At 38.2% G+C, this 27,709-nt stretch overlaps 1 protein-coding gene and 1 non-coding gene across 2 annotated transcripts; both read left to right on the top strand.

Annotated features, from left to right (window-relative positions):
• The first annotated feature begins 118 nt into the window (after nt 1-118).
• On the top strand, nt 119-26,533 carry POLE2 (DNA polymerase epsilon 2, accessory subunit). The gene is made up of 19 exons (XM_004270026.4): nt 119-242; nt 3,036-3,136; nt 4,362-4,437; nt 6,252-6,329; nt 6,466-6,559; nt 10,468-10,542; nt 12,845-12,928; nt 13,530-13,586; nt 14,010-14,058; nt 14,817-14,889; nt 16,315-16,487; nt 17,040-17,129; nt 17,303-17,357; nt 18,065-18,124; nt 18,212-18,289; nt 19,981-20,089; nt 20,936-21,112; nt 23,125-23,192; nt 26,418-26,533. The coding sequence occupies exons 1-19, from the start codon at nt 175-177 to the stop codon at nt 26,434-26,436; spliced, it is 1,584 nt and encodes a 527-aa protein (XP_004270074.1). The 5' UTR covers nt 119-174; the 3' UTR covers nt 26,437-26,533.
• A 63-nt stretch (nt 26,534-26,596) lies between these two features.
• TRNAG-GCC (transfer RNA glycine (anticodon GCC)) lies at nt 26,597-26,669 on the top strand. Its single transcript has one exon. It is a non-coding gene; the product is annotated as a tRNA-Gly (tRNA).
• The last annotated feature ends 1,040 nt before the right edge of the window (nt 26,670-27,709 follow it).

Raw genomic sequence — 27,709 nt, 5'->3', positions numbered from 1 at the left:
GGGTCGTCTTCTTCTGCAGCCTAGTGGGTGCGGAACTGCAGCTTTCCAGGCGTGCGACACCGAAGTCTCCGCGCACTGAGGGAGGAGGAGCAGTGGCAGAGAGAACCGGCGCGTCTGGGGCGGGACCAGGACAGGGACGGGGCGGGGCCGCAGCCGTGGCGCCAAAAAGCGGACATGGCGCCGGAGCGGCTGCGGAGTAGGGCGCTCTCTGCCTTCAAGCTGCGCGGCTTGCTGCTCCGGGGGTGAGTCGGCTGGGCACCGAGCGGGACAGGAGGGGAGGGCCGGGCCGCCGACCCTTGAAAGAGTTCTAAGAAGCAAGGGGGACCTGGCGATGCCTTCTTAAGTTCCTCGACATTCGCGTGGAGTCGAAAAGTTTCTCCCGGAAGGGATGAGGGTCTCCTCCTGCACGTACCAGACAGCCGCAGAGGCGGCTGTCGGTGTCGCAGCAGCGGTGTATTAGCACTGTGTTGGGGCGCCCCTCAGCCAGCTTAGTCTCTGCCTCCGCTAATTGGGAATCCTAACAGCGCTGCTCACGTGGTTACGTAGACAGCGAACGAGAAACCTGGGAAAGCCCATTGCATGTCGGTAGCTGTCAGGTTATGTTGTACAACCTGTGGGCCTTGCTAGCCTTCCCAATTTTGGATCACGTATTATTCCCGAGAGAGAATTCCTGGAGAGTTAAGAACTGGGTAATTTAAAGCATGTTCTTAAGTCTTCTGGGGTTTTTTGGTTTGTTTGTTTAGATTTCCTTTAGAACTTCTGTGCTTCTCTGGCCATATCCGTGTTTTCTGCGACTTGTAGAATGATCCTTTCCAAGATTTTTCTCATTAAATCTGCTTTTTTTTATATATAAAGAATACAGTATTTACATATGTAAATACCTGCTGGACGGGATACACTTCTCTGTACCATGTTTTGATTGCTCTTGTGTGTGTAGAGGTTTTTTTGTTTGTTTTTGTAATAAGCTTCATGGGACTTTTACCTTACTTTTGGGTTAGTGGTGAACAAGTGCAAGAGTGGATAAGCTCTAGGAGACAGTAATAAATTTTGTTCAGTTGATTCCCCACATTTTGAAAATACGACCGATTGATCAGTTAATTTTTCTTTATTTTCACTTAGAATTTGACCTAATATTGAGCTGTCATTCATTAATTCAGTCAGAAATACACTGAAATCTGTTAGCTGCAAAGTACTGCTGGGGCAAGGGAGTAGGAGAGGGTAAGACAATGCGGAGGTTGGGGGACAGAGAGTGTATTAATATTTATTGCTGCATAACGAATTACCCCCAAACTTAGAAGTTTAAAACAGCAGGCACTTATATTCTCACATTTTCTGTGGGTCAGGAATTCAGGTAGGCTTAGCTGGGTCCTTAGCTTCAGGGTGTCTCGCAAGGCTGCAGTCCGGATGGGGTCATCTCAGAGTCAGTTGGGCAGGATTTGCTTCCAAGTTCATTCAGTGATTGGCAGGATTCAGTTCATCCAAGATTGTTGGACTGAGGGCTTCAGTCCTTGCTGGCTGTTGGGCCTGCCCAGCATGGCAGCTTACTTCATCAAAGCTAGCAAGAGAGTCTGCTAGTAAATGGAAGTCACAGTCTTTTGTAACCTAAGCAAGAAAGTGACATCTTGCCGCTTCAAAATTTTTATTTTTAAAACTACAATATAGTAAAATATTCCATCGCTTTTGCTATATTCTATTGTTAGAAGCAAGTCACTAGGTCCAACGCACACTCAAGGGGAGGCGATTGCACAAGGATGTGAATACCAGGAGGTGTGGATTATTAGGGGTCATCTTAGAAGTCTGTCTACCATGGATATTAAATAATTCACAATTATTTAATTTCAATTATGAAAAGGATCTGAGGAAGGAAGTGCTATGATAGCGTATAACCAGGTGTATAAACAGTTCTAGAGTCAAAGAAGTCTTCCTTAAAGAATGGTTGAAAAAAAAAAAGAATGGTTTGAGTTGAATGAGCAGGACTTGACTAGGTGAAGAGTGTGGGGGAAATGACCATATAAACACCCTGAGACAGGAGAGCACCAGGAAAGCCAGAGACACTGGGTGAGACTAGTGAGATTTGGCGGAAGCCAGATCCTGTATGACTTTGGTCTATGCTAAGAGCTCTCCCAAGATTCACCTAATATGTGTGTGATTTTAGGGACTCAATCAGCAAGTATTTGTGGACCACCTTCAGTGTGCTTAGCACTCTGCCAAAGGATGACACAGTTCCCCTTCTCAAGGAGCATCATCTATAATAAATTGGAGGGATGTGACACCCACACATGAAACAATAAGCAACCCAAGATATAGAAGAGTTAGTGCGATGACTATAACAATAATATTGATGCAAAGTGTAAAGCTGTGGTCTAAAAATAAAGAGTGGCATGGAATTAGCAAATTGTTTAAGTAGACAGTGTTCATTCTGAGTATTATTGGTATTTAAATCAGGAATTCGTGTGATTTTTAAAAAATTTTTCAGCTTTATTGATTTTTGAGGGGTGAGGGGGATTCATGTGATTTTAGTGAGTGTTATTACTTCTATGACTATATTCGAATGTCAAAGTTTTTTCTAGCCTAATTTTTTTCTTATTTTACAGTTGAAAACTGATGAAGTTACTGGAACTTAAGCAAATGCATTATCAAATTAATAAATATGTATTTAAGTGTCTGTTATGTTCAGAACATTGAAGCAGACTGAGTTTATTAATGTCAGGTAATAAATAGTACAAGGCTAATGTGATACAGCAGATCTAAGGTATCTATAAGTGAGATTTTTTAAACAATTTCAGAAGGAAGGGGAGATTGCAGCAGGTAGAGCTGGTCTAGGAAGGCTTCCTAGAAGAAGGATGTGATTTGGGGCTTTAAGAACAATTACGTTGGCAGGGGATAGGAGGAAGAATTTGTTCAGAAAGCACAGGAAAGGAGAGTACTGCTTGCAGGGAGGAGTGAGTGGATCTTAATTTCAATGCTAGATTGATGAGTGTTTGCTAGATTTTGGCATAAAACTTTTAGCCTTAATTACCAATCTCTCTTATCAGTGAAGCTATTAAGTACCTCACAGAAGCTCTTCAGTCTATCAACGAAGTAGAGCTTGAAGATGCACTGGAAAAGATCATTGATGCAGTTGAAAAGCAACCCTGTAAGTAACATTTTCTGACAGCTCTTAAATTGTTCATATAGTTCTACATCCTCAGTTAGATTTATAGATTTAATTTGAAGTTGAGGATTCAGTATTGAATGTCCCGGTGGTATGAGACATACCCTTGGTAGCACTTCTTGCCAAGGAGTAACCTCTAGTTCTGTTGGAACCTTGGGGCATTCCCAGAGACTCTTTTACAGTTCTTCCCCTTTGTGAATTCCCCTCTGATTCCTTTATGGTCACTTTTTTCTCTCTGCCCATTTCTTTGTCTTACTTAAGTTAGGTACTCTTAAATGTTTGAGGGGAAAAAAAAAGTAAGCAAGAATAACTTTCCCTTCCTGCTTCAGCCTTTCTTAAGGGATCTTTTTGTTAAATACTTAGCCTTTTACCATAAGCATGGACCTACAAAAGAGAAGTGCTCTTCTAGAAAAAAATGTCCAGTTTCTAGAGCACTGAAGGAGAGAAGTGGGTGTGGCTTGCTCTGATACGTTGTTTCTAAAGGCAGAATTTTAAATATACCTTTGCTTTAAAAATTTCCTTACAGTCGGAAATTTAGAAAATGATTACATTTAGAAAATCAGTGTACATTAATTTAAGATGGTACGTGGTATTTTGCCTGAGAACATACCACAGTGGTTAAGGGCACCCAGTCTGGAATCAGGCTCGGGTTTGTCCTGCTCTCTACTCCTTCCAGTTATGTTGGTGATCTGGTTATTTGACCTCTTGGAGCTGCACTTTCCCCATCTGTAAGACATGGCTTATGAACAGCAGTCTTATAGGACATCTATCTAATAATGCTTGTGAACTACTGAGCATGGTGCCACACGTTTACTAAGGGCTTAATGAGTGGTGGCTGTTATTGTTATTACTGTTACTCTCATACCTACTGAAACATAGCAGTTGTGATGCAAAGTTATACTAATGTAACCATATTAAACCTAGGAGCTTACAGAAGCATTTGTATACCTGAATGTATATTATTTAACAATATTTAGAAAATTAAGGCATTTGACTGTGTATTAAGGTGTTGTAAGTGTATTTGAGTGTAGAATATTAAGGTATTTGAAATACGGCTTTTGTGCTAACACTTTTTCCCTCCTAAAATCTATGTAATGAGCATCTTGGGGTTAGTGTTTGCAGATTATTTTCAGGAAAAAAGCTGTGTGTGGAAAGAACTAATTTTTATGCCTGTTTTTAAAATTTAACTTTGAACTTCTCTTTTCAGTGTCATCAAACATGATTGAACGGTCCGTAGTGGAAGCAGCAGTCCAGGAGTGCAGTCAGTCAGTAGATGAAACTGTGTATGTGGAAAAATTCACCTTTTCCCCATGTTGGAAGTGTTGTTGAGTGGTTATTTTAAATTATTTTCTTGGGGAAATACTCAGTGGTCACCTTTCTACAGTGGTTATTTCTTAGTTTTTTTTTTTTTAAGTGATAGCTTACATTATAAACCTCAATATTAAATGACTCATCTTTACTATTTTTTATCCTAGAATTTGAGATTTCGGTGTTGCTTGTACCATGACAAACTTTTGCCACTTACCCAACTGATTTGATTTAATATTCTATATGCTGCAGGTGGATTGAACTGATTATTCAGAGGTATAATTTACTTTTTTTCTTAGGAAAGTGCTAAGTCCTGAAAGTTCAGTGACTTAACTTGGGTCACATGGTGAATGGCAAAGGAGGGTAGAACCTCAGCTTTAGGACTTTTTACCCTGTCTCATGCTGTTAGAGCTTAGGAATTTATGTTGCAGTAATTTTTCTGGGTTTTATCTCCCTGAGATAAACCTCTTTCCTTTCCTCCTTTGAATATGATACTTCTTTCCAAATTCACAGGGTTTAACTGAAAGGAAAACATCTGGGAAAATGGATAGAGATAGTCTTAACTTTGACAGTTTTTTCCTATTTGGGGCAATGGAGATAATTGAAAGGAGTCATTACTCATTTTGGTTAGTAGTTTTAATCTTTTTCCGGTCAGAACTTATTAGAGCTGCTAAAAAATAGAGAAATTGAGGTATTTAAATTTTATCCTTGCCAACTCATTGTTTAAGATACTGGAGTACTTGCTCCTAAAGCCATCAATAGAAATTCAAAACGATTATATCAAAGTGTAAGGATTATAATCCTAAAATAGGCATTAAAGTTACCTGTTGTTTCTGTCAAGCTATTCATATGCTACAGTCAGCCAATATAGAGGTTGAGTAGGGACTGAATGGTAATTGATCTTTGCAACTCCAGTTGTCAGAAAGGCATTATATCATAGCACAAGGGAGAGGCTCTCATTTTTATAGATGAATAAGTAGCATGGTAAGTTAAATAACTTTCCAAGATTGACCCATTAGAAAATCATGGAGCTGTGTCTAGAAGCAGGCTTACTTCAAGTTCACTGGTTCTCTGCTACTCTGTACTAGGTGCTACCAACAGACTAGCATGACATTTTTTTGTCTGTTTTCATTTTGGGAAATAGATATAATTTTAGGGAAGATTCTTTAGGTTGTAATATTTATGCAATAGTGCTATGAATTTTTTTTAACCTCATTCAAACATGATTATGATATTAAAAGTATCTGAAGGTAAATTATTTTACGAATTATCCTTCTCTAACACTATAGGTGTCAAGGATATGGGCAGAATTTGGGGGGTTCTTCTTCTGTTTTACATCTTTTCCTGGGTCACTTTTGCGTGATATTTTGGATTAAAAAATTGTTTAATACCTTTTAATAATTAATATTAAAAGGTATTAAACCTTCTAATGAATAATACCTTTTAATAATATTGTAGCTTATAAAAATAGTACATATTAGGAGAAATTTCTTTAAGATGTGACTATTTTATATGTAAATGTTCTTTTTCAACAGATAACATTCTTAATTAGAAGTTGATTAAATTTTTTGTTAGCTTGAGAGTAGTGGCAGTGCTTTCTCATCTCTGAGAGGAAAATGCACAGGCTAAAAACTTTACCCCCATATTATTTTTGACACTACAAGAAATTGTGTACATGATCTGTGAAAAGTATGTGTATATGACATAAGGTTATAATGCAAGTTTTCATGTTCACTTGGAATACTTATGTTTTAGTAAATCAGGTCTGTTTTTGTGGGTTGTTTTTCAGAGAACATATTTTCAATATCATAGGAGCATTTGATATCCCACGCCTTGTGTACAATTCAGAAAGAAAAAAATTTCTTCCGTAAGTATGCCATCTATTGATGTTAAGCTAATTTCAAATGTACATTTTTTTTTGGAAGGTATATAGTCTCCTGTTTCATTTTTCATCTACCTTTGTGTATTATGATAGTCATAAATAGGCATTCCTTTTTTCCTAGTTTATTTATGACCAACCACCCTGCACCAAATTTATTTGGAACAGCAAGAGATAAAGCAGAGCTGTTTCGTGAACGATACACAATTTTGCACCAGGTAAGTCGGAGGGGGAAAAAGAGACTGTTTCAGCTTAGGTAAGACTCAGGGATAATTCAAGGATGGACTTCTGTACTTTAACAATCATGATGATGATAAAAATAGTAGCTAACATTTTTTAAATGCTTTTGATAGGCCAGGCATTGTTTATCACTTTATAGACATTACCTCATTTGATCATCATAACATCAATGTATGTATAAATGCTGTTATTCCCATTTTACAGATGGGGAAAACTGAGACCTGGAGAAGTTTAGTCACTAGCCCAGAGGTTACATCTAGTAAGTAGGGACAGGATTTGTATCCAGTCAGTCTGACTCTGGAGCCCAACCTTTGCCTCCTGTACTATACTACTTTCAAGCAACTTATAGTCTATGAAGTTAAAGACATCTGCATAAATAAAATATGAAGTAGAATTTTATACATGCTATGGAAGAAATGTAATACAAAGAGAATGCTTTCTATAGAAAAATCAGAGAAGGCTTCAAGGAAATGTTGGTATTTGACATGGGCCTTGATTGCTCTGATCTTGTGGAAATGGGGAGAAGGTGGTGAACAGTGTGAACAAAGAGCAAGAGGAAAAAGTGGACTCCATGCAGGAAATGATGAGCAATCAGCCTTCTTTGTGTGGAGAGGAAGGCTTGTGAAGAGGAGTAGCATAGGATAAGTTTGGAAAGTCAAGTGGCAACTAAGTCATGGGATTGCCTTGGATGCCACTCTTCGGAGTTGGACTCTGTTCTCTTGGTACAAGGAGCCTTAAAATACCAGAGCAACTCACTTACAGCAGTTCCCTGAGGACTTTCTCTCTCAGCTGATTTTGGGAAGAATTAGAGTATGAGAGAAGACTTACAGGAGTCTGTGGTATTAGTCCTAGAATAAATGATAGCCTGAATGAAGGAAGGTAAGGGGAGCAGAAAGAGGGGACAGTCCTGGCAGTGGAAGCCATAGCTCATGGTGACTGATTGGACATGAAAGAGAAGGGAGAGAGTGAAGACTGAAAGATGATTAGGGTTTTGAGCCTGAGAGAGTGGACGGGTAGAATAACGGTAATTAGGTAATATATAAACAAATAGGAAAAAGAGAATGGGGAAGACGATGGCAGGTTCTGTTTCAAACATTTGAATTAAGGTTGCCAGTAGGATGTCAGGTGAGATGTACATCTGGAGCTAAAGAAAGAGATCTGGGTAGAGAGAGATTTAGGAGGCATCTGCCTAGAGTAATAGATGGGACTGCAGGGATGAGCCCCTGAGAGATGATGGAAAAGGGAATGATAGAGTTTGGGGGCTAGGCCAGGGTGGTGGTATATAGCAGAAGCACAGGGAGGTTTCAATGAGGACAGGGTGGTCAGCAGGAGTAAGCACTGAACAAAGGTTGAGGAGAATGAGCACTGAGGATGTCTTTTCTCTTCTGCCTCCATCGCCTACATAATGTTGCCAGGTTAATCTTCCAGAAGTTTAGCGCTGATCACGCCATGATTTTGCTCACAAGTCTTTCAAGGAAGTTTACCACTTACTGTATTAAATACAGATCTTCTGGGACTTCCCTGGTAGTCCAGTGGCTAAGACTCCACGCTCCAAATGCAGGGGCCCTGGGTTTGATCCCTGGTCAGGGAACTAGATCCCACATGCTGCAACTAAGAGTTTGCATGCCACAACTAAAAGATCATGGATGCCACAACTAAAGATCCTGCATGCCACAACTAAGACCCAGAGCAGCCAAATAAATAAATATTTTTTAAAAATACAAATCTTCCTGTCACACGTTTTTGGCCTAATCTACTTTTCCCTCTGAAAAGTAGAGGAGCCAAAACTGAAACATGGAAATATTGTGTCTGTTTCTTCCACTTCTTCTGTGACTTTGCTTATACTATTCACTCTCTTGATGCTCTTCCCTCTTATCTCTGCTCTTGAAACCCTCCTAATTCTGGAAGGGCCTTCTCAGATTCCTCCTCTTTTCTGAAGCCCTTCCTGATCTACAGTTGGATGCAGTCTCTTCCTGCTTTCTAAATTTTTTAAATTAATTAATTAAATTATTTATTTATTTATTTTGGTTGCATCGGGTCTTAGTTGCGGCACACGGGATCTTCATTGTGGCATGTGGACTTCTTAGTTGTGGCGTGCATATGGGATCTAGTTCCCCAACCAGTGATCGAACCCGGGCCCCCCTGCATTGGGAGCGTGGAGTTTTACCCACTGGACCACCAGGGAAGTCCTCTTCCTGCTTTCAACCCACTGACTACTCAGTGGGTCTCCTGCCACACTTACTAGGGTTGGCCCTGCCTTGCATTTGGGGTGTGTGTCCCTGTTGTCAGACTGCACACTCCTTGTTTATTTCCTCTGCCACCTTTGGCGTAGTGCTTTTCACAGAGAAGATGCTCAGTAAATACCACTTTCTTTTTAAAAATTAGGTGTTAAAGCCTATGATATTATTTGGGGGTATCACTAAACCCTCCCGAGCCTCATTAAAAGGGTTGAATTTTAGTCCATGCATATTTTTATTGCAATTATCTTCCTGAAAGCAAATCTGATTTTATCATCCTACTTCAAAATTGTTATTTTCCATTGTCTATAAGACAGACTTCTTGGTTTGGCATACAAAGTCTGTATTGTTGGGACTCTTATTAGAGTTTACAAAAACTCAAATGGCTAAAACAGAAAAAGGAACTTCTTGGCTTGTGGAGAAGTCTGGAGGTCCAGCTGTGTCAAGGTGCTTGCACAATGTCATGAGGCATCTACCTCTTTCCATCTCCCAGCAATTTTAAAAAATTGATCTTACTTTCAAACAAGTTCTCCCTATGAGGTGACCGAGATGGCCACCTACTCGTAGCCTTGGAAACTCTTAGAGAGTTCTTTTCCAATAGTTCTAGCAGCTGTCTCCTATTGGCCAGGCTTCAGGCACTTGCTCAACCCTGAAACAATCATTGGCCAAGGGGGTGGAGTGCTTAGATTTGCTAGGCCTTGGTGGTCTGTCTGGAGGGGGAAGGGCACCAACCCTACCTAAGCTATGTGGACCACAGTGGGGGAGGGACATTTTCCCAAATAGAGGCTCCAACCCATCTCTTGCATTGTCGCACGTGCTGCCTTGTGCACTACATGATCCACCTGACCTAAGCTTCACATCACTTCCTGAATACTCCTTTACTCTTTTTTTTTTTTAAATTATTTATTTATGGCTGTGTTGGGTCTTGGTTTCTGTGCAAGCGCTTCCTCTAGTTGTGGCAAGCGGGGGCCACTCTTCATCGCGGTGCACGGGCCTCTCCCTATCGTGGCCTCTCTTGTTGCGGAGCACAGGCTCCAGACGCGCAGGCTCAGTAATTGTGGCTCACGGGCCCAGTTGCTCCGCAGCACGTGGGATCTTCCCAGACCAGGGCTCGAACCCGTGTCCCCTGCATTGGCAGGCAGATTCTCAACCACTGTGCCACCAGGGAAGCCCCTCCTTTACTCTTAATAACTCTTTCTTGTGACACATCCCTTCCTCTGCCTGAAATGTCTTGTCTCAGCCTCCTTTTGTTTCTTACTAGCGAAGTCTTTTTTATCATTTAGGATCTCGTTAAATGGCCCCTTCTCACAGGGTCCTTTGTTGTATTGTGACCTGTGGACACTTCCTTCTCACTGACCCCTGTGCTCTGAGGTTGACACCTTGGTTTGTTGTCTTCATATCCTCAGCCCAGAGTGCACTACTGCCAGGTACACAATAGACCTTTTTTTAAAAAAAAGTCTTAAAATGATTTTTTAAGCAAATTACATTTCTAGCTATTTGTACATTAAACTATGTAGATTTTCAAATTTGTTGAGAATAAATAATAGTAACGTTAGTTTAAGGACAGTGCTTTGTCAGGGCACTATTTTAATGAATCTTAGTTTTAAATGTTTGCCTCAGTAATTCATGTGAATCTTTCTTTTTTCTAGAGGACCCACAGACATGAATTATTTACTCCTCCAGTGATAGGTTCTCACCCTGATGAAAGCGGAAGCAAATTCCAGGTTAGAATGTTATCCTAGTTATTTAGGGGGTGTATGTATACAAGTTTAATATTTATTGCTTAATTCTAATTTATTGAAGTTTGCATGAAAATTAACCACTGATAACAGTTTAGCTAGCTAACTGACCTGTGCATGCCCACTGTTGGTAAAGTCCATGTCCTGTGTGCTGGGTCTCTGGCCACCAAGACAGAACCCTCGTCCTCCTGGTCCATTCGCTGGAGGATACACTGGCTTTCAGACCAACCCTCAGCACTACCCTTCCTGCCCTCACTCATACTCTGAAATCCTGCTCCTTGCCCAGCCCAGCCCTCTGGTGACCCCCATACACTTGTTCAGCTCAGACATGCTATATCAGTTGGAGTGAAAATTTTACTGCAGGCACTAAGGAAACCACATTTATAGAATGCATGAGAGAGCACAGACAGGTCACAGGGTTGTCTGGGGAGAAGAAGAATGTTTTCTGCTGTGTGTGCTCTTTCCACTGTAATACTTAAGAAAGTGGTTACCAAACAGCACCATCACTTTTGTTCCAGCAACACACCTGGTCACTGTCAGTCCATCTGTGGCTTTTTTCCCCCTCCAGCACACAGAGCCCTGCTGGGGGATAGTCCTTAGCTCCTTCTGGCTAGGACCCACCGTTTCTGTGGTGTTCCAAATAGCTTCTGAAGAGGCCCAGCCTCTGCTAAGTTTCATTCAGTCCTCTACCATGTTAGACCAGAATTCATGGTGATGAGCAGTCTGATAGATACTAAAATGATAATACTAGATAATGCTTAAATTAATGTTTGATGGCCGCACCATAAGGAGAAAACATTTATAGAGTTTGATAGTTTCTGCTTTTAACTTTTGTTGGAGAAAAAAATTGTATTAAGTTTTGGAAATTGACATTATTTATATTTCTCTACAAATGACTGTCGATGTGTTTTCTTGAATATATTAGGTTTCCTATGGCAACTCAGATACCCACAACCCAGAGCATTATTTCACCTCTCCTCTTTGCCAAAGTAACTTTAGGGCTTAGCTAAATAATTTATTGTTCTTGTTATCTTGCCAAGCTGTTTAATTCTGTATCCCTGCTTGTATATTATCTATTTAAACCACCATCTATAGTCCCTATATGGCATTCTTCCTTTGCAAACTGCAAATACGGTGTCCTCATGAATACTTTGTTACAGCTTTTACTCCTGTGTTGCTTTAATTGATTGATTGCAAATCGCAATATTTTTCCCAGTCTGTAAGTTGTCTTTTTATTCTCTTAACAGTCTTTTTGAAGTACGTAAGTTCTTAATTTTGTTAAAGTCCAACTTATCAATTTTTCTTTTATGGCTCATATTTTTGGTATTGTTTCTAAGAAATCTTTACCTAAGCCAGTTTTTACAATACATGTCTTATATATCTTTTCTTCAGATTTATCCCTAAGTATTTCATTTTTTAAAACTGTTTAAAATGAACATTGTATTCCTGTGTTGCTTGAGGTTCATGTTTTTAAAGAGGAACTTCAATATCATATGTTAACAGTGATTATTATGGGATGATGTGATCATGTCCTTTAAGTTGTTTGGTAAATTGTTGTATATATACTATAGATATCTCTACCCATTAAAAAGAATGAAGTGTATCTATATATAGTTAAATGGAACAATGTTTAAGATATATTAAACTTAAAAAGTTAAGTTGAAGAATAATACAAATAATATGATTTCATCTTTGCAATAAAACAAACTGTATGGCTATGTGTTTATAAATTATATATGTGTGTATTAACATATACTTAGGATTATATGTATAGAAAAGGGTCAGAAAGGATTTTTTAAAAATAATGCCCCAATTATTACTACCTTTAACTTTCTGATAAAAAATAAGGATCAGATTGAGAAATGTAAATAATGACAGCCTTTCAAAATACTAAATAAAAATAGAATATAACTTTTTAAATAGCCCACTAGTTTTCAGGTACTGAAGAGGTACTGACCAAATAAATAAAATTTATATTCTTTTTTTACATTTTAAAGATAAATATACTTATTATTATTCAAAATAATATGGTATGAAACTTCAGTCATTGGTTGGGGCCTGTGTTGATATGGCGTTTCTTTAGGCACAATTCTTCCAAGCCATCATCAGTTAATATTTTAGCTTTTTGTAGGATAAAATTATATTTTCTAAATTTTATTTGACTTTCTACCGTAAAATAGTTGTAAAATACTAAAATGTGCACTCAAAATTTACTTACTTGTAAAAAGATTAGTTCCTTAAAAGAACATATTTTCAGTCCTTAAGAATTTATTTTGTTTTACTTTAGCTTAAGACAGTAGAAACCCTATTGGGCAGTACAACCAAGATCGGAGATGTGATTATTCTTGGAATGATAACCCAGTTAAAAGAGGTAAGTTGAACTTGATAAGCATCCAACTTTTATTTTCAGCCTTCAGATTAATGAAATGTCAGTTACATACAGGATTTTTACAGAGGGCATGGGAGCGTGTTCTTCATTGAAAGTGGCTACCTCAGTCACCAAATAACCTTTCCTTTTGCATTTGGTTTCCTGAGTAGACATCAGGAAGGAGTGTCTTATACAGGCCACCAGTTTGCATAGCCTGAAATTAGTCCCCCAGTGACCTCTGGTTGAACAGAGAGTACTGGGTTTCTAAACAATCAAAGCTGCAGACCATAGCCTGCTCCCTGGGAGTTGTTGTTGGCTCTCCGAGGCCCCTCTTACGGCAGCCAGAGAGTATCCCTCCTGTCATCTCTTGGTTGGCAGTGGTCATTGTCTAGGTACCTATGAAGACTCCGAGTCTCAATTAATTGATTAGTTTGTGGTCACCAGACTAGTAAATGGAAAAGCCTAGACTAGGAGTTACTGATTTTTTAAAAATCCACTGTACTGTCTACTATATTCTGTTGTCAAAATTGTCAGTGTTTTAATTCTTTTGTCATAGTATTCATCTTTACATAAATGTGGACATACTTCTTTTAATTTTTTTTAGGGAAAATTTTTTCTGGAAGATCCTACAGGAACAGTACAACTGGATCTTAGTAAAGCTATATCCTTCACTTTTATTTTTTTAAATCTGTGTTATGTGAGTTGGGGAAATTGATCATATATTATTCTCACATTTACCTATTTGGGTTCTTAGTGTAACTTCCATACGGTGGTGTAGGAATCTGGAGACATAATCCTAACCAGAGACAAAAAGCCTGTAATTCCCCCTTATTTGGAGAATCGAGACAAATCACTGAGGAAGTTTATAACATGCTAAGAATGGTCTATACTGTCAGTATTAGATCTTAGAAGCAGATATGGGGATATTTAAACCTAAAGTTTTTAAAGCTATGATCTATTCAGAGTTTTAAATGTGAAGTGTTTGAATTTATTATTTGGAAGTCCTGTTGAGCCCAAAATGTATGTTGACTTTATCACCACCTCAAGCATAGAAGTAGAATTATTTTCCTCAATTATTGTGTACCAGTTCCATAGCGGTTTATACACAGAGTCATGCTTTGTCTTAGCAGAGGGTAAGTCAGTATACTTTTTTCCCTCTCCCCCTCATCATTCTACCGTAAAACCCTTTCTACAATGGTTAAAATATGTTAACATGATGTAACTCGGGACAACACTGATTATGAGAGCATACTTTTGACAACATTAAATAACTCTCAGACTCATGGGAGAGGGGTTTGTTTCTGGAGTGATGAAAATATTCTGAAATTAGTGGTGATGGTTGTACAACTTGTGAATATACTAAAAACCACTGAAGTATACACTCTTAAAGGGTTGTATGATATATGAATTATATCTCAGTGAAGTTGAAAAAACAGATTGTACATAGAGTCATAAAATGAGACATTTTAAAATCTGTGTACCTTATGAGTCTGTCCTCTAACATGTATTGTGAAATAAAAAAAGGGAAAAGTTTTATTTCTAAATCTGTTAGTATTTCATGAATTTTTTGTTTTATAGAACTGAGACTGTCTGGAATTCCCTGACGGTCCAGTGGTTAGGACTTTGCTCTTTCACTGCCATGGCCCCGGGTTCAGTCCTTGGTCAGGGAACTAAGATCCAGCAAGCCGCATGGTGTGGCCAAAAAAAAAAAGAGACAGTCTCTGAACCTGACGCTGTTTTGTAGCGCAGTGGGATTGATAAATTCTGTTGTTAGTCGACAGGGGATGAGATGATGGCCTAGCGTTACTGCTTTGTGTTCCATAGTTTTGTCCTTTCAAACAAGAAGGAGAATTGGACAAATGAAAGTGATTTGTTACTTATCTTTTTTCAGGTTGGTTTGAAGATCAGGTGTTTCATGTCAATGCCTTTGGATTTCCACCCACTGAACCCTCTAGTACTACTAGGTATAAAAATGTTTGACTTTAACTCTATAGGAATTTTATAATACTGGCAGTAATGAACGTAAGATAGTATATCATATCTCAGTTATTACAAGTCCTCAGGCTTTGTGTCAGAAGGCGATGAGCAATGGAAAATGAGAGTTAAAGACTGGGCTTTATATGAAACTGAAAACCTCAGGTTGACTCCAGATTGATTGCAATAGCATCGCTGTACTTTGGCTTTAATGGAAAGACTTCCAGTCTATCGGTCTTATTTATCTATAGGATTGATGAGAAGTTCAACTGAGATAAGATATAGGAAAACACTTAGACGAATATAATTCCCATGTTAATAGAAAGTTCTTATTTTTGTATTTTACTGAGTGAAAGTTACAAGAGGCAGATTATATAGTTCTTTAATATATGCAAAATCATTATTAGAGTGGTTCCAAAAGGGCCTTCTCTGAGAGGAGTGAGTTCCCTGTCACTCAAGGTATTTGAGCAGAGGCTGAATAATGGTGTAGAAGTTGAAGCTGGTGGCCTGTGGGTTGAATGTAGTCTATAGAAATTTCTTTTTTCCCCTTTGAGGTGTTAAAACACATTTTGAATTAGTTTGCAATATTTAAAAATTAGGAGATTTCTCATAATGGTCTAGATTTCTGAGTTCTCTTGAACAATCAGATCTAGCCATACTTTGTACCTGAATTCTCACCTGGAACATCTATACGGCAGTGATTGCCCACTTTGGGCAGGGTTATGTGTGTGCTCCCTCACTCACACCTAGTCAGCCTCAGCTGGCCGCTGCTTTGATATTTAGTATTACCTTCCTGGAGCCTGTAAGCATCTGGGGGAATTAAATCTTGAGATTCCATGATGATGGTGATGATTTCAAGAAGAAGTATGAGGATTAAGATTTTAGGCCCAGTATGCCTGTATAAATCAGGTGCCAAGGCCACATTTGCTGGCTGGGAGCCACTGGCAGGCAGCTTTTGCTGTGCATCTTCTCTTCCTGTTGAAGTACATAATCTGGGGGAAAGTGCTGCTCACGCCACAGAGACTACAAGCCCTCAAGCCATCTCACTTTTGTTTTGTTTTGTTTTGTTCTGTTTTTTTGCGGTACGCGGGCGTCTCACTGTTGTGGCCTTTCCCGTTGCGGAGCACAGGCTCCGGACGCGCAGGCTCAGCGGCCATGGCTCATGGACCCAGCTGCTCTGTGGCATGTGGGATCTTCCTGGACCGGGGCACGAACCCATGTCCCCTGCATCGGCAGGCGGACTCTCAACCACTGCGCCACCAGGGAAGCCCCAAATAATACATTTTCATGGTCCAATTTACATTGATGGGACAATTACCTCATTAGATAGACAGAAGCTAAATTTGTAGAATATCAGAAAAATATCTCCAACAGAATATAGGATAGAAGGTAATAATTGTGTTATAATTACCTAGGGCATACTATGGAAATATTAATTTTTTTGGAGGGCCTTCTAATACATCTGTGAAGACTTCTGCAAAACTAAAACAACTAGAGGATGAGAATAAAGATGCCATGTTTGTGTTTATATCTGATGTTTGGTTGGACCAAGTAGAAGTATTGGAAAAACTTCACACCATGTTTTCTGGTAGGTGTCATTTTTTCTATTCTTTTTTGAACTCTAATTATAATTCATGCCTTAAAACTAAATTCTTAGAAAATATATATATCTTTTTGAGTAGTCTAGTTTGTAAAAGACATTGATTCAGTGGTGAAATATTTTAAATGAATTCATCTTAAAGACTTACATTTTTACATTTGAAAAATAACTGTGTGTGTGTGTGTCTATCTGTGTATTCATGATAAATGAGAATTTGTCCTAAGAATAGTACAAGAGTGGAGGACAGCTTAGGCTTTGGAATTTGACAGAACTGGGTTTAAGCTGCAGCCTAATACCTTGGGCAGGTTACTTAATCTCTCTCTCAGTTTACAGGGATGTTGTGAGGATTAATCAAGCCATTGCAGGGCCTGGCACAAAATAATTGCTCAGTAAATGGGCACTATTATTACTATTTTTTATAATAATGTTATTAAGGTATTATTTTTAAAATAGTATGGTTTTATTATTTAAAAACTCATGGTTAAAAGATTTTAATATGATTTCTACACTCCATATGTTCATTTCTTCTTTCATTTTTAGGTTATTCACCAGCACCTCCAACCTGCTTTATTCTGTGTGGCAATTTTTCATCTGTACCCTATGGAAAAAATCAGGTTCAAGCTTTGAAAGGTATTGAGGATCTGTTTAATAAGTGTTTCTACATTTGTATAAACTAAATTGATAAGAAATAATCTATAATATTTTAATTTCATTCAAAATAGGTAGAGTTCTAGCTAATAAAATAAAATTTGATTTATGTATATCATATGCAAATTAAATTCAATATCCCTTTAAAATTTTAGATTCCCTAAAGACTTTGGCAGATATAATATGTGAATACCCAAATATTCACCAAAGGTAATGATTTCTGTATTTTTTATTTAAAGTGTTATTTAAGAAACACAAAAAATGAATCCTAAGTTAAGAAATGGATGGAAGAAAAAGTTGAGAAAATTAGTACAGTTAAGAGATAAAATTAACCTTCTATCATGATAATGTATGTTACACTCTAGTAGAGATTTATAATGAAAAGTATTAAAAGGATGAGTGATAATTTCCACCATATTCCAAATTTCTTGGTGACATTACTCTAAAGGTCTAGAGCTACACTCTTCAATATGATAGTCACTGGCTATGTGCATCTCTTTAAATTTAAACTATTTAAGGGAATTCCCTGGCAGTCCAGTGGTTAGGACTCAGTGCTTTCACTGCAGGCGAGTGGGGGTGGGGTGTAGTGACGGGTTCCATCCCTGGTCGGGGAACTAAAACAATCCCATAAGCTGCAGGGCGTGGCCAAAAATAAAATAAATAAAAATAAAATTCAGTCACTCTGGCCACAGTTCAAGCACTCAATAATTGGCCAGTACAGGTCTAGAACATTTCTATCATTGCAAAAAGATCTATTGGACAGTATTGGTCTGGAGCCTTTTAGTAGTTCACTTATTAAAATGCATGAAATTTAATTTTTAAAACTTTGTAATTTAATTAAAGGCAATAATTTGGTTTTGGACTATGGGATAGTGGTGCAATATTTTTAGAATGAATTATGTTGAATTTTGCTACAGTAGTCGATTTGTGTTTGTACCTGGTCCAGCGGATCCTGGATTTGGTTCCATCTTACCAAGGTAAGTTTTATTCAGATATTTGCAACAGTAAAGAAAATTCTGTAAAATTTAAAAATGTATACTATATCACATAAATTGTTTTTATAGGCCACCATTTGCTGAAAGCATCACTAATGAATTCAGACAAAGAGTACCATTTTCAGTTTTTACTACTAATCCTTGCAGGTAAATATTAGTATTTTTGTGTTGTGGTTTTTTCCTTTCATTTAACAATTAACCTATTTCTTGGGAATTCCCTGGTGGGCCAGTGGCTAGGACTCTGCGCTTCCACAGCAGGGGGCGTGGGTGCGATCCCTGGTTGGGGAACTAAGATCTCGCATGCCATAGGTGGCGTGGCCAAAAAAATACAAAAACAAAAAGTGGGAAAAAAATTAACCTGTTTCTTAAAATTTGTCTCTGAATTTTGATTGTTATGGGATAAAAATGAAAAAATTTCTTTCTATTTTAGGTTTCTCAAAACTTTAAAAATGTTTTAACTGTATTTAAATAATTCACTAACACTGAATTTAGAAGCTTAAATAATGGAGGGAGATTTAAAAATAGATATTCCAATTACACATCCTTTAAGAAAAGTTACAATGGAAAACTGAAAGGATTACACATTTACTGTATGTGCTACTCACTGTGACCATAGGCTCTTACTGAGGGAATGCCCTCAGTCATTGTTTCTCCTCTCTTTTCTACCTACATTCACTCCTTCAGTGACCTTTCCAGTCCAAGGGCTTTAATTACCCTCTGTGTATTGACAATTCCCACATTGATATCTCCAGCTCAAACCTTCTACCAGATTCCACACTTACGTATCTGGCTGCATACTCATCATCTCCCCTTGGATGTCTAATAGACAATTTCAGATTGAACTTCTGATCTTCTTCCCTCATCAGTCCCCAACCCTGTTCCATAGCTTTCCTCATCGAAGTTCCTGACGCCTTTATCCTTCCAGTCGTTCAGACCAACCTTTGGGATTCTTCCTCACATGCAAGCTTTTAGGAAGTCCTTCAAAAATTTGAAGAAGGACTTCAAAATATATCCAGAATCTGGCCACCTCTCTATACCTCCCCCTCTACAACCCTCTACCATCTTCTTTAGCCTTGATCACTGTAACAGCCTCCTCATTGTTCCCTAGCTTCTACCCCTGCTCCTCTGTAGTCTGTCCTTAACAATGTCAGAGTGATCCTTTAAACTGTAAGGCATGTCACATCCACCCTACTGATTCAGAAAGATGGGCCCCTCATGTTATTCCGTAACAGCCCATATCCTTTGCAATGGTAGTCATGGCCTGCATGATCTGGCCCCCAGTTTCCTCCGTGATTTCCTCTCCGACTTTCTTCTCCTCCTCATTTATTCCAGCCACTCCAGCTCCTTTTGTTCTTCAAATGTGCCAGGCATGTTTCATCTTAGGGCCTCTGCTCTGCCTGTTCCCTCTGCCTACAGTGTTCTTCCCCTGAATGTCTGCTTGACTCTCTCACCTCCTTCAAGTCTGTGCTCAGATCAAACTTCATTATGAGCCCTACCTGTTCCAATACTCCTATTTACTACTCCAGCCTTCTAGACTTTCCCTTCCCCTAAATGATTCCTGTTAGCCTTTTTCTTTTTGCCATACACTTAATCATCTTCCAACATACTGTGTAATTATTGTATCTGTTGTTTATTCTCATTCCTAGAATAGCGCCAGACACATATTAAGAGCTCAATAAATTACTGTCAAATGAATGGTTGAATAGATTCTGGTTGCATTTTTTCTGTGGTGAACAATGGGAAGTGGGAATGGCTTTGTACTATAAAACATCTTGCCTTTAAAGTTACCTCATATTTTGTTCTGAGGAAGTCACATTCAACTACTGTTTTTATTTCAGAATTCAGTATTGTACACAAGAAATTATTGTCTTTCGTGAAGACTTAGTGAATAAAATGTGCAGAAACTGTGTCCGTTTTCCCAGTAGCAATTTGGATATTCCTAATCATGTAAGTTGTGTCTTCTTTATTAAGGTGTCTTAATTACACGTGGATTTATATAAAATTTTGTTAAGCCACTTAATCACTTGCCCTTTTGTTGTTTTTATTTATAGTTCAAAATAATTTCAGCACACTTTTGTCAGTAAGGTAATTTTTGTTCCTAAATCAGTGTTTCTCAATTTTCTTACTGACGTATCCCCTAATGGGCAGAAGAAAGCCCCAAAGTAGCAGGAAATTTCTTTGGAGGTTCCTGTTTTGCCTTTAGAACTCATAAATCTTACATTGTACTTCAATATATATACATTTGTTTAAATAAAATGTTTATGTTTATTATGTTTATTAAGTATTTCCTATGATTTGCCCACATCAGGAGGATGTGTAGTGTTTATCTTGTAGCTTCAAGATTCCCAGTTGTCAGTCACTGGTTACATGTACCCTCATTTGGAAGTATGGAAATAGATCATACAGAGCATTTTTAGTATGTATTTTATAACATTTAAAGTGTATGTAGGCTAAGTATATATTCTTGGCATTGCTCAAGCTGTGGAATTATTTTTAGATGAACAAAATTAGTAAATTAGTTTATTATACAGCTAAAAATACAATTGCTCCAAAATGACTATTTGGGGGAGTAGCTTTTATGGTGTTGAATGAAAACTCATAAATTTCTCCTAAAATACAGGGTAGTTGATTTCATTTTATATCAGTTTTCCCAAGGTTTTGTAATTCAGTTTTCCCAACTGTTTCTCAAATTTTCTAAGTCACTTTGGTAATTACTATTTAATTTGAAATTCTTTGTTGCTCTTTTAGCTTTTGCAAATGCACTGAAGTTTGTTTTGTGTCATTCTTTTGTAGTTTGTAAAGACTATCTTATCCCAAGGACACCTGACTCCTCTCCCTCTTTATGTCTGCCCGGTGTATTGGGCGTATGACTATGCTCTGAGAGTGTACCCTGTGCCTGACCTACTTGTCATCGCAGACAAATACGATCCTTTTACTTTGACCAATACCGAATGCCTCTGCATAAACCCTGTAAGAACGTAGTTAACGTTATGTAGTCATAATTTGTCAAGATTAGACTGTTACTTCTTTAAATTTAAAATATATGTTTAATCAATTACTGTTGGAGTAAAACTATACTATAAATGAAACAACTGAATTAATTTGGTATAAACAGAAAGTTCTTAAACTTTCAAAAGAGTATGTGACTATAAAGTAACGTGACTTTTTTCTTAAAAATGCACCAAAGCTTATAAATCCAGATGAGTATTTTCCCCTTCAAAGTAACTTGCCTTGAGATTCCTTGGAATTCCTTTCTGGAAATTACTTTCAGAGCATGTATTCCGTTCCCTTTAAACATGTTAATGGTACTTGTCCTTTGAGGAGGATTTTTTGTTGTTGTTGTTATTGTTGTTGTTGGAAATTGTCCAAGTCCCAAAAATCTAAGACTGATAAATGTGGAAATTCCTACTGGGACACAGTTTAATATTTCATTTTTATGCAGAACCTTGAAATTGCTTCAGAATCTTCAAGTTGCTTCTGAATTTCTATAAAAGTATGATTGACTTTTTGAACTTGGGGACTAAATGCTGCATAATGTTGCTTTTTATGTCAAATATCTTCACTAGTGATTTTTTTTTTTTTTTTTTTTTTTTTTTTCGGTACGTGGGCCTCTCACTGTTGTGGCCTCTCCCGTTGCGGAGTACAGGCTCCGGACGCGCAGGCTCAGCGGCCACGGCTCACGGGCCCAGCCCGTGGCATGTGGGATCTTCCCGGACTGGGGCATGAACCCATGTCCCCTGCATCGGCAGGCGGACTCTCAACCACTGCGCCACCAGGGAAGCCCTTCACTAGTGATTTTTAATCTGTATGTTTCCTTGATTCTTGTGAATTTAAAACTTTAGTACTTTTTTATTTCATCTAGATCATTTCTAGAAACATCATCCCTTACTGCTTTTCTCACACACACATTTATTTTGTCTGGCTTCTGCAACCACAGAACTATTGACATTTTGGACCAGATAATTCTTTGTTTGGGGGCACCATCCTGTGCATTGCAGGGTGTTTAGCAGCATCCCTGACCTCCATCCACTAGATGCCTGTAGCAGCCCCCAGTTGTAACTATCAAAAATGTCCTCAGATACTTGCCAAATGTCTCCTAGGAGACAAAAATTGTCCCTGGTTGGGAACTACTGCTCTAAGGATGAGCACAGTCAGCTGATTTGGTTTCATTGTTTGAAATTTGTGGCCCTAATTTTTGTAGAATCTTTATTCACATTTCAATATTCTTGTCACAATGAGGCTATTTCCTTATTTAAATTGAACTCTGGGCATTCTCGTAGTTAACGCTCTATTTGAAACCACTTTATTTCTGAATTTTTCCACTTTTTCATACTGTAAATGAGTAAACAACCAGTTCCTACACCATCATTATATCTTTTTAACCTTATTTATACCTTTTGGGCAAGCCCAAAACTTGGTTTTGACATTGCTTCATCCTTTCTTGATACTTATTCCCATTAATGAATGCCTGCAGTGGGCCAGACATTGAGCTAGTTCCAGGGACACAAAGACTGAAAAGACAGAGTCTGCTCAGTAACTTTAGAGTTTAGTAATGGACAGACAATTGTATGTGTGACTACTGCTCAGTTGTTTTGGGGGCACAATGGCAGGGCATCAAACCCAGATTTTTACTGGGGAGAGGGGCAGGAAAGGCTTCTCGAACATGATGTTTGAGTGTCTTACATGCTTATTTAGCATCACCCAGTACTGTTTATTCCTTCTACTAAGTAGAACCCCTCCTAAGCATTTCTACTCACATTTGTTAGCATAACTGTTCTAGTCAACTTGACTTTTTGCTTCAAGTGGAGATATTTTATAGTAATATTTTTTCTCTATAAAGAGCATACAAAAATTTGTCTCATTACTTCATAGTCACATCTTGTAACTTTATTTTTAAGTTAGGAGCAAGGAGTTTGATTTAAAAAATAGGGATTCTTTGTTAAAAGTTGAGTATTCACTTATGGGCATTTTTCTCTCCAAAGGGCTCTTTTCCAAGAAGTGGATTTTCATTCAAAGTTTTTTATCCTTCCAGTAAGATAGTAGAAGATAGGTAAGTGTGCCCTCAGAAACAGCAAGAAACAGCTGTCTCTTGGTGTAATACTGCTAAAATTCAGATGTTCTGTAGGTGTGCTGAAGTTTTTAAAAGTCTACAGTAGCTCACTGGAAATGTTCTAGGCTGAACTTACTGCGTTCATGTGGGGAGACACAGAATTGTATGTACTTGATGGCAGTTTGTGTGAAATAGACCAAGAACTGTTTTCTGAGGGAAATCTCAGACTGGCTGTGGAGGTGGGCTAGCTTTTTTACAGGCAGCCTCCTGATGATGTTATTATTCCAGGAGGTAAGCCTTGCGGTCCACATGGTTGGTTCTCAAAACCTAGGTAATCTGCCTTAAATTGGCAGCAAAGAATTGCAGGGGAGCTGGGTTGAGTGTGGTGATGGTGAGAGGTTGGAGTTGGGGGGAGGTCTTGGGGGAAAAAGAATAATCACCTGGTAGGTAGTGATTTTCAGAGGGTGTCCTGTAGACCACGTGCATCAGAATCCTCTGGGGTCCTTGTTAAAAATGTTAAGTTCCAGGATCCCACCCCAAACTTATCAAATGTCTCTCTCCAGTTGTAGGGCCCAGAAATCTGCATTTTTAACAGTTTCCCTTAGATTCAGGCATCCTAACGTGTGATTTCTTGGTTAATTATATTTTGTTTCCCACCTCCAGTTAAGAACAGTAACCAAATACCTCCAGGTTCTCAGAGAATATAATCTTGAACACCCAACCCAATTGTCTTCTTTTTACTTTTTGTAATTAACATCTTTATTTAAATAAAAACACAAGTACATGATAAAATTTTCAAATAATGCTTAAAAGTATAAAATTGAAAAGGAAAAAGTAGCTCCGTTTCCTAACCCTGAAACCATGATTAACAGCTTCTTATATATATTTCTTGAAAAAAAATTTCTGCATTATTTTTGCTGCTCAGTATTCATGGAGGATTAAAGTCCGTTCACTTTGGGATATTCTAAATTTTATTCTTGGATTCACGCATTTGACATGTATTTGAATCTTACTGTATTCCAGGCACTGCTTAGTTTTTGGAATATAACCAGACAGATACCCTTATAAAAGTCACTGAGGCGCTTCCCTGGTGGCACAGTGGTTGAGAGTCCGCCTGCCAATGCAGGGGACGCGGGTTCGTGCCCCGGTCCGGGAAGATCCCACATGCCACGGAACGGCTGGGCCCGTGAGCCATGGCCGCTGAGCCTGCGCGTCCAGAGCCTGTGCTCCGCAACGGGAGAGGCCACAACAGTGAGAGGCCCACGTACCGCAAAAAAAAAAAAAAAAGGTCACTGATATTCTAGCCTCTATTCCATAAGCTGAACATGTGTTTGACTTCACCTAGCCCACAATGAATCTTCAAACAAATTTGCTTTTGACTTGGAATGCCTTTAGGTAAAGGCAACGCTCTTACCAGTCTCAACCACTCGCTGTTGTTGACAGTGATTTTGTGACCCCAGGATTAGGTCACCTCTGGAGCATATTTGTCCACCTTTTTAAAATTTTTTTCTTGGCCACGTCATTCAGCTTGTAGGATCTTAGTTCCCCAACCAGGGATTGAACCCGGGCCCTCGGCAGTGAAAGCGCAGAGTCCTAACCACTGGACCACCAGGGAATTCCCTATTTTGTCCGTCTTTAGATTGACTTTTACTGAACTGAGATTTGGTATAAATTCACAGACATCTAAAACATTCTGCCATGAAAACCAATAGTGGGCACTTTCAACAGATCTCAGGACAAGAGAAATCTGTGTCTGTCCCAAGCAACTGTTTATTTTCATCTTGGGGAGACTGTAAATCTACTAATAGACTCCCTTTGTGTTAGCTGCCAGGAAGCACAGCCAAACATGCAGCCCACCTCTACAGCAGCAGAGGAATTACTAGCATAAATGTTGGCTGTGGCTCTGGCTTCCTCTTCTTTTCTGATCTGTATTTTTCTCTTACCTGAATTTCCTGATTTCCTTACTTTTATCTTTTTATTATATTTATCTTGGCAAACCAGTTAATATTCTTTTTTTAATGAGTTGGGAGATAAACAAATAAACCACAATAGGAAATAAACCGATTTATTATGATAGCACAAGACACTTGTTACATTTCTTGTACTGCTCCCTGATTGCCATGCAGAATTGTTAACCTAAGTACAGTGCTTCTGAGCACTGTATACAGACTTCTATGACAGTTCTAACACACTGTTTTAGTCACTTATGTGCCTGTCCCTCTTAAAAGTTTCTAGAACAGTGCTTGACTTGCTGTTGACATTCACTGTTGAGTTGAAATAGTTGGTCCCTTTATCATCTGTGGAGTCAGATGCTGAAAACCCTTGACATAATTTCCAAACTATAATTTAGTAGTGATAATTTGAAGAAGTTTTTCATTGCTGGATCGAATAAGTTGATGTTTTTTTTTTTTTTGAGAGAAAAAATTTTCATGATATAGTGAAATAGTTTGGTTTTACTGCTTTTTAGTTTCTCCTAAAAAGAATTTTTTTCTTAGAATATTTGTGAAATCATATTGTAGAGTTGACCACAGAAATGTAGCCAAAGTAAATAAGGTTTAACCCTGTTTCAACATGTGCTCTCAAATACAGTTGTTTTATTTAAAAACACAATGTTGGTGATGTAGGGGAGAAACACCCATTCTCACACAGAGTTGGTCAGAAAAAAAAATGGTAAAAACTTTTTCTTAAGACCTCAACTGCATATATCAGCAATTCCATTTCTAGGAATTTATCCTACAGGTATACTTGGGTTTATGCATAAAATTGGGTACAGCTGTTTTTATTGTAGTTTTTATAAAATTGCAAAACAAATAGCTTAAATGTGTATCTATTTAAAAGTTATTCGGAACTTTTCTAATTTATATTAAATTTCAAAGCCATAGAGGAAGGGATTAGTTAAAAATTATAAATATGTGTTTATTACTAATTGAAAAAAAGGGGTAGAATATTGTTCATTGTATTCTACCACTTGTGTGTTTTTAAAGCATTTACCCCCACACACATGCTTGTATATGATTAGACAATCTTTATAAGGATATACTGTTGCTTTTGGAGAGCAGAAATAGAGTGTGAGACAGACTTATTTTTCACTGTGTCCCCTTTTGCATTTGGAACAATATGCATGTGTTGACCTATTTTTAAAATTAACTAAAACTAAATATTAAGAAATGTACAATAACTTAGGTTTCCAAAATGTTTAATTTTATGAATATTTTCTTCTTTCAGCAAACTCCAAGGGTTTTGAGATCCTTAAAGACCATCTGAAGAAACAGAATTCATCAATTTTCTGCTTAATTTTATGTAATTTTGATATTGTTACAATAAAATTATGGTAAACTTTAGGATGTTCTGCTTAAATTTCTATTTTATGAAATTTTGATATTAAAGTAAACACGATGGGGACTTCCCTGGTGGTCCAGTGGTGAAGACTCCGTGCTGCCAATGCAGGGGGCCCAGGTTCAATCCCTGGTCAGGGAACTAGATCCTGCACGCGGCAACTAAACGCACACCGCTGTGGAGATCCTGCACGCGGTAACGAAGATCCCACATGCTGCAACTAATACCCGGCACAGCCAAATAAATAAGTAAATATTTTTTAAAATAAAATAAACATGATAGTATACTTTATAGAGTTTTATAGGAAAAATATTTTCTGCATAATCTTTTAGGAAAAATATGAAAATGTGTAAAAATATATAATCCAAGTATACATTTGTGTTTAAAAATTTAAGTTTCATTATTTCTGTACGAGTTACACGCTAATGTTCACCATAAGTCTTAATAGTATATTCAAGAATTGCAAATTGTTTAAATTTCAAGTCACAGAATCTATTCTAATGATAGTGAAAATCTTTGTTTCAGGATATTACTATATCCTGACGTAAGATGAAGCAGAGCAAGGTGACGTAAGATGAAGCAGAGCAGTTAACTATGTACGAGCCGGTAAGTTGCCAGAATCAGGCAATAATTATTAGAATAAGACAGGAACTAGAATCAGGTGGAGGTGGACATTGTCTGGAAATGAAAAGGAAGCAGAGGTCTGAAAAATGGGCTAGCAGAGAAACAGCACTGCAAGGCTATCCAGGGCTAATACTCTGGGGAACAGAGAGGTGGTGTGCTCCCCGACCTGGTGTTTAATCAGCTGAAGCACGGCTGACCGCACCGCAGAAATCTGAGTATGAGGCACCGTCATGTGACATTATGCCTCAGGGGCCACGTAGATCACACAAGACGGGAGTAGGTTGAGATTTCTCTGCTATGAGAAAAGCCAACACTTGGTCTCAGTGTGGGGAAACCACAGGAAGTGCCAGTGCAGGTGATGAGGTAGGAGAGAAACTTGGATGGTGTCTCAACATTGAGGTAATGCCAACATTGTGTTAAATGTTGCTGAGAGTTTCAACAAAATGAGAACAGAAAAATGATCACTGGATTTAACAACTACCAATTAATGACTACCCCAATCAATAAATATTCTTCTATAATATCTATTTGAATGGCTGCATAGAATCCCATTGCAT

Source organism: Orcinus orca, chromosome 2 (assembly GCF_937001465.1).
Source record: "Orcinus orca chromosome 2, mOrcOrc1.1, whole genome shotgun sequence".
In the NCBI taxonomy this organism is placed as follows: domain Eukaryota; kingdom Metazoa; phylum Chordata; class Mammalia; order Artiodactyla; family Delphinidae; genus Orcinus; species Orcinus orca.
Note: the sequence above shows the minus strand (reverse complement) of the source record. Positions and strands in the feature narration are given on the sequence as shown.

Coding starts and splice junctions, on each gene's coding strand:
- POLE2 (XM_004270026.4), top strand. CDS start 175: ATGGCGCCGGAGCGGCTGCGGAGTAGGGCGCTCTCTGCCTTCAAGCTG. Junction 14,890..16,314: donor GAACCCTCTAGTACTACTAG/GTATAAAAATGT, acceptor ATAATTACCTAG/GGCATACTATGGAAATATTA. Junction 17,358..18,064: donor TACCCAAATATTCACCAAAG/GTAATGATTTCT, acceptor ATTTTGCTACAG/TAGTCGATTTGTGTTTGTAC.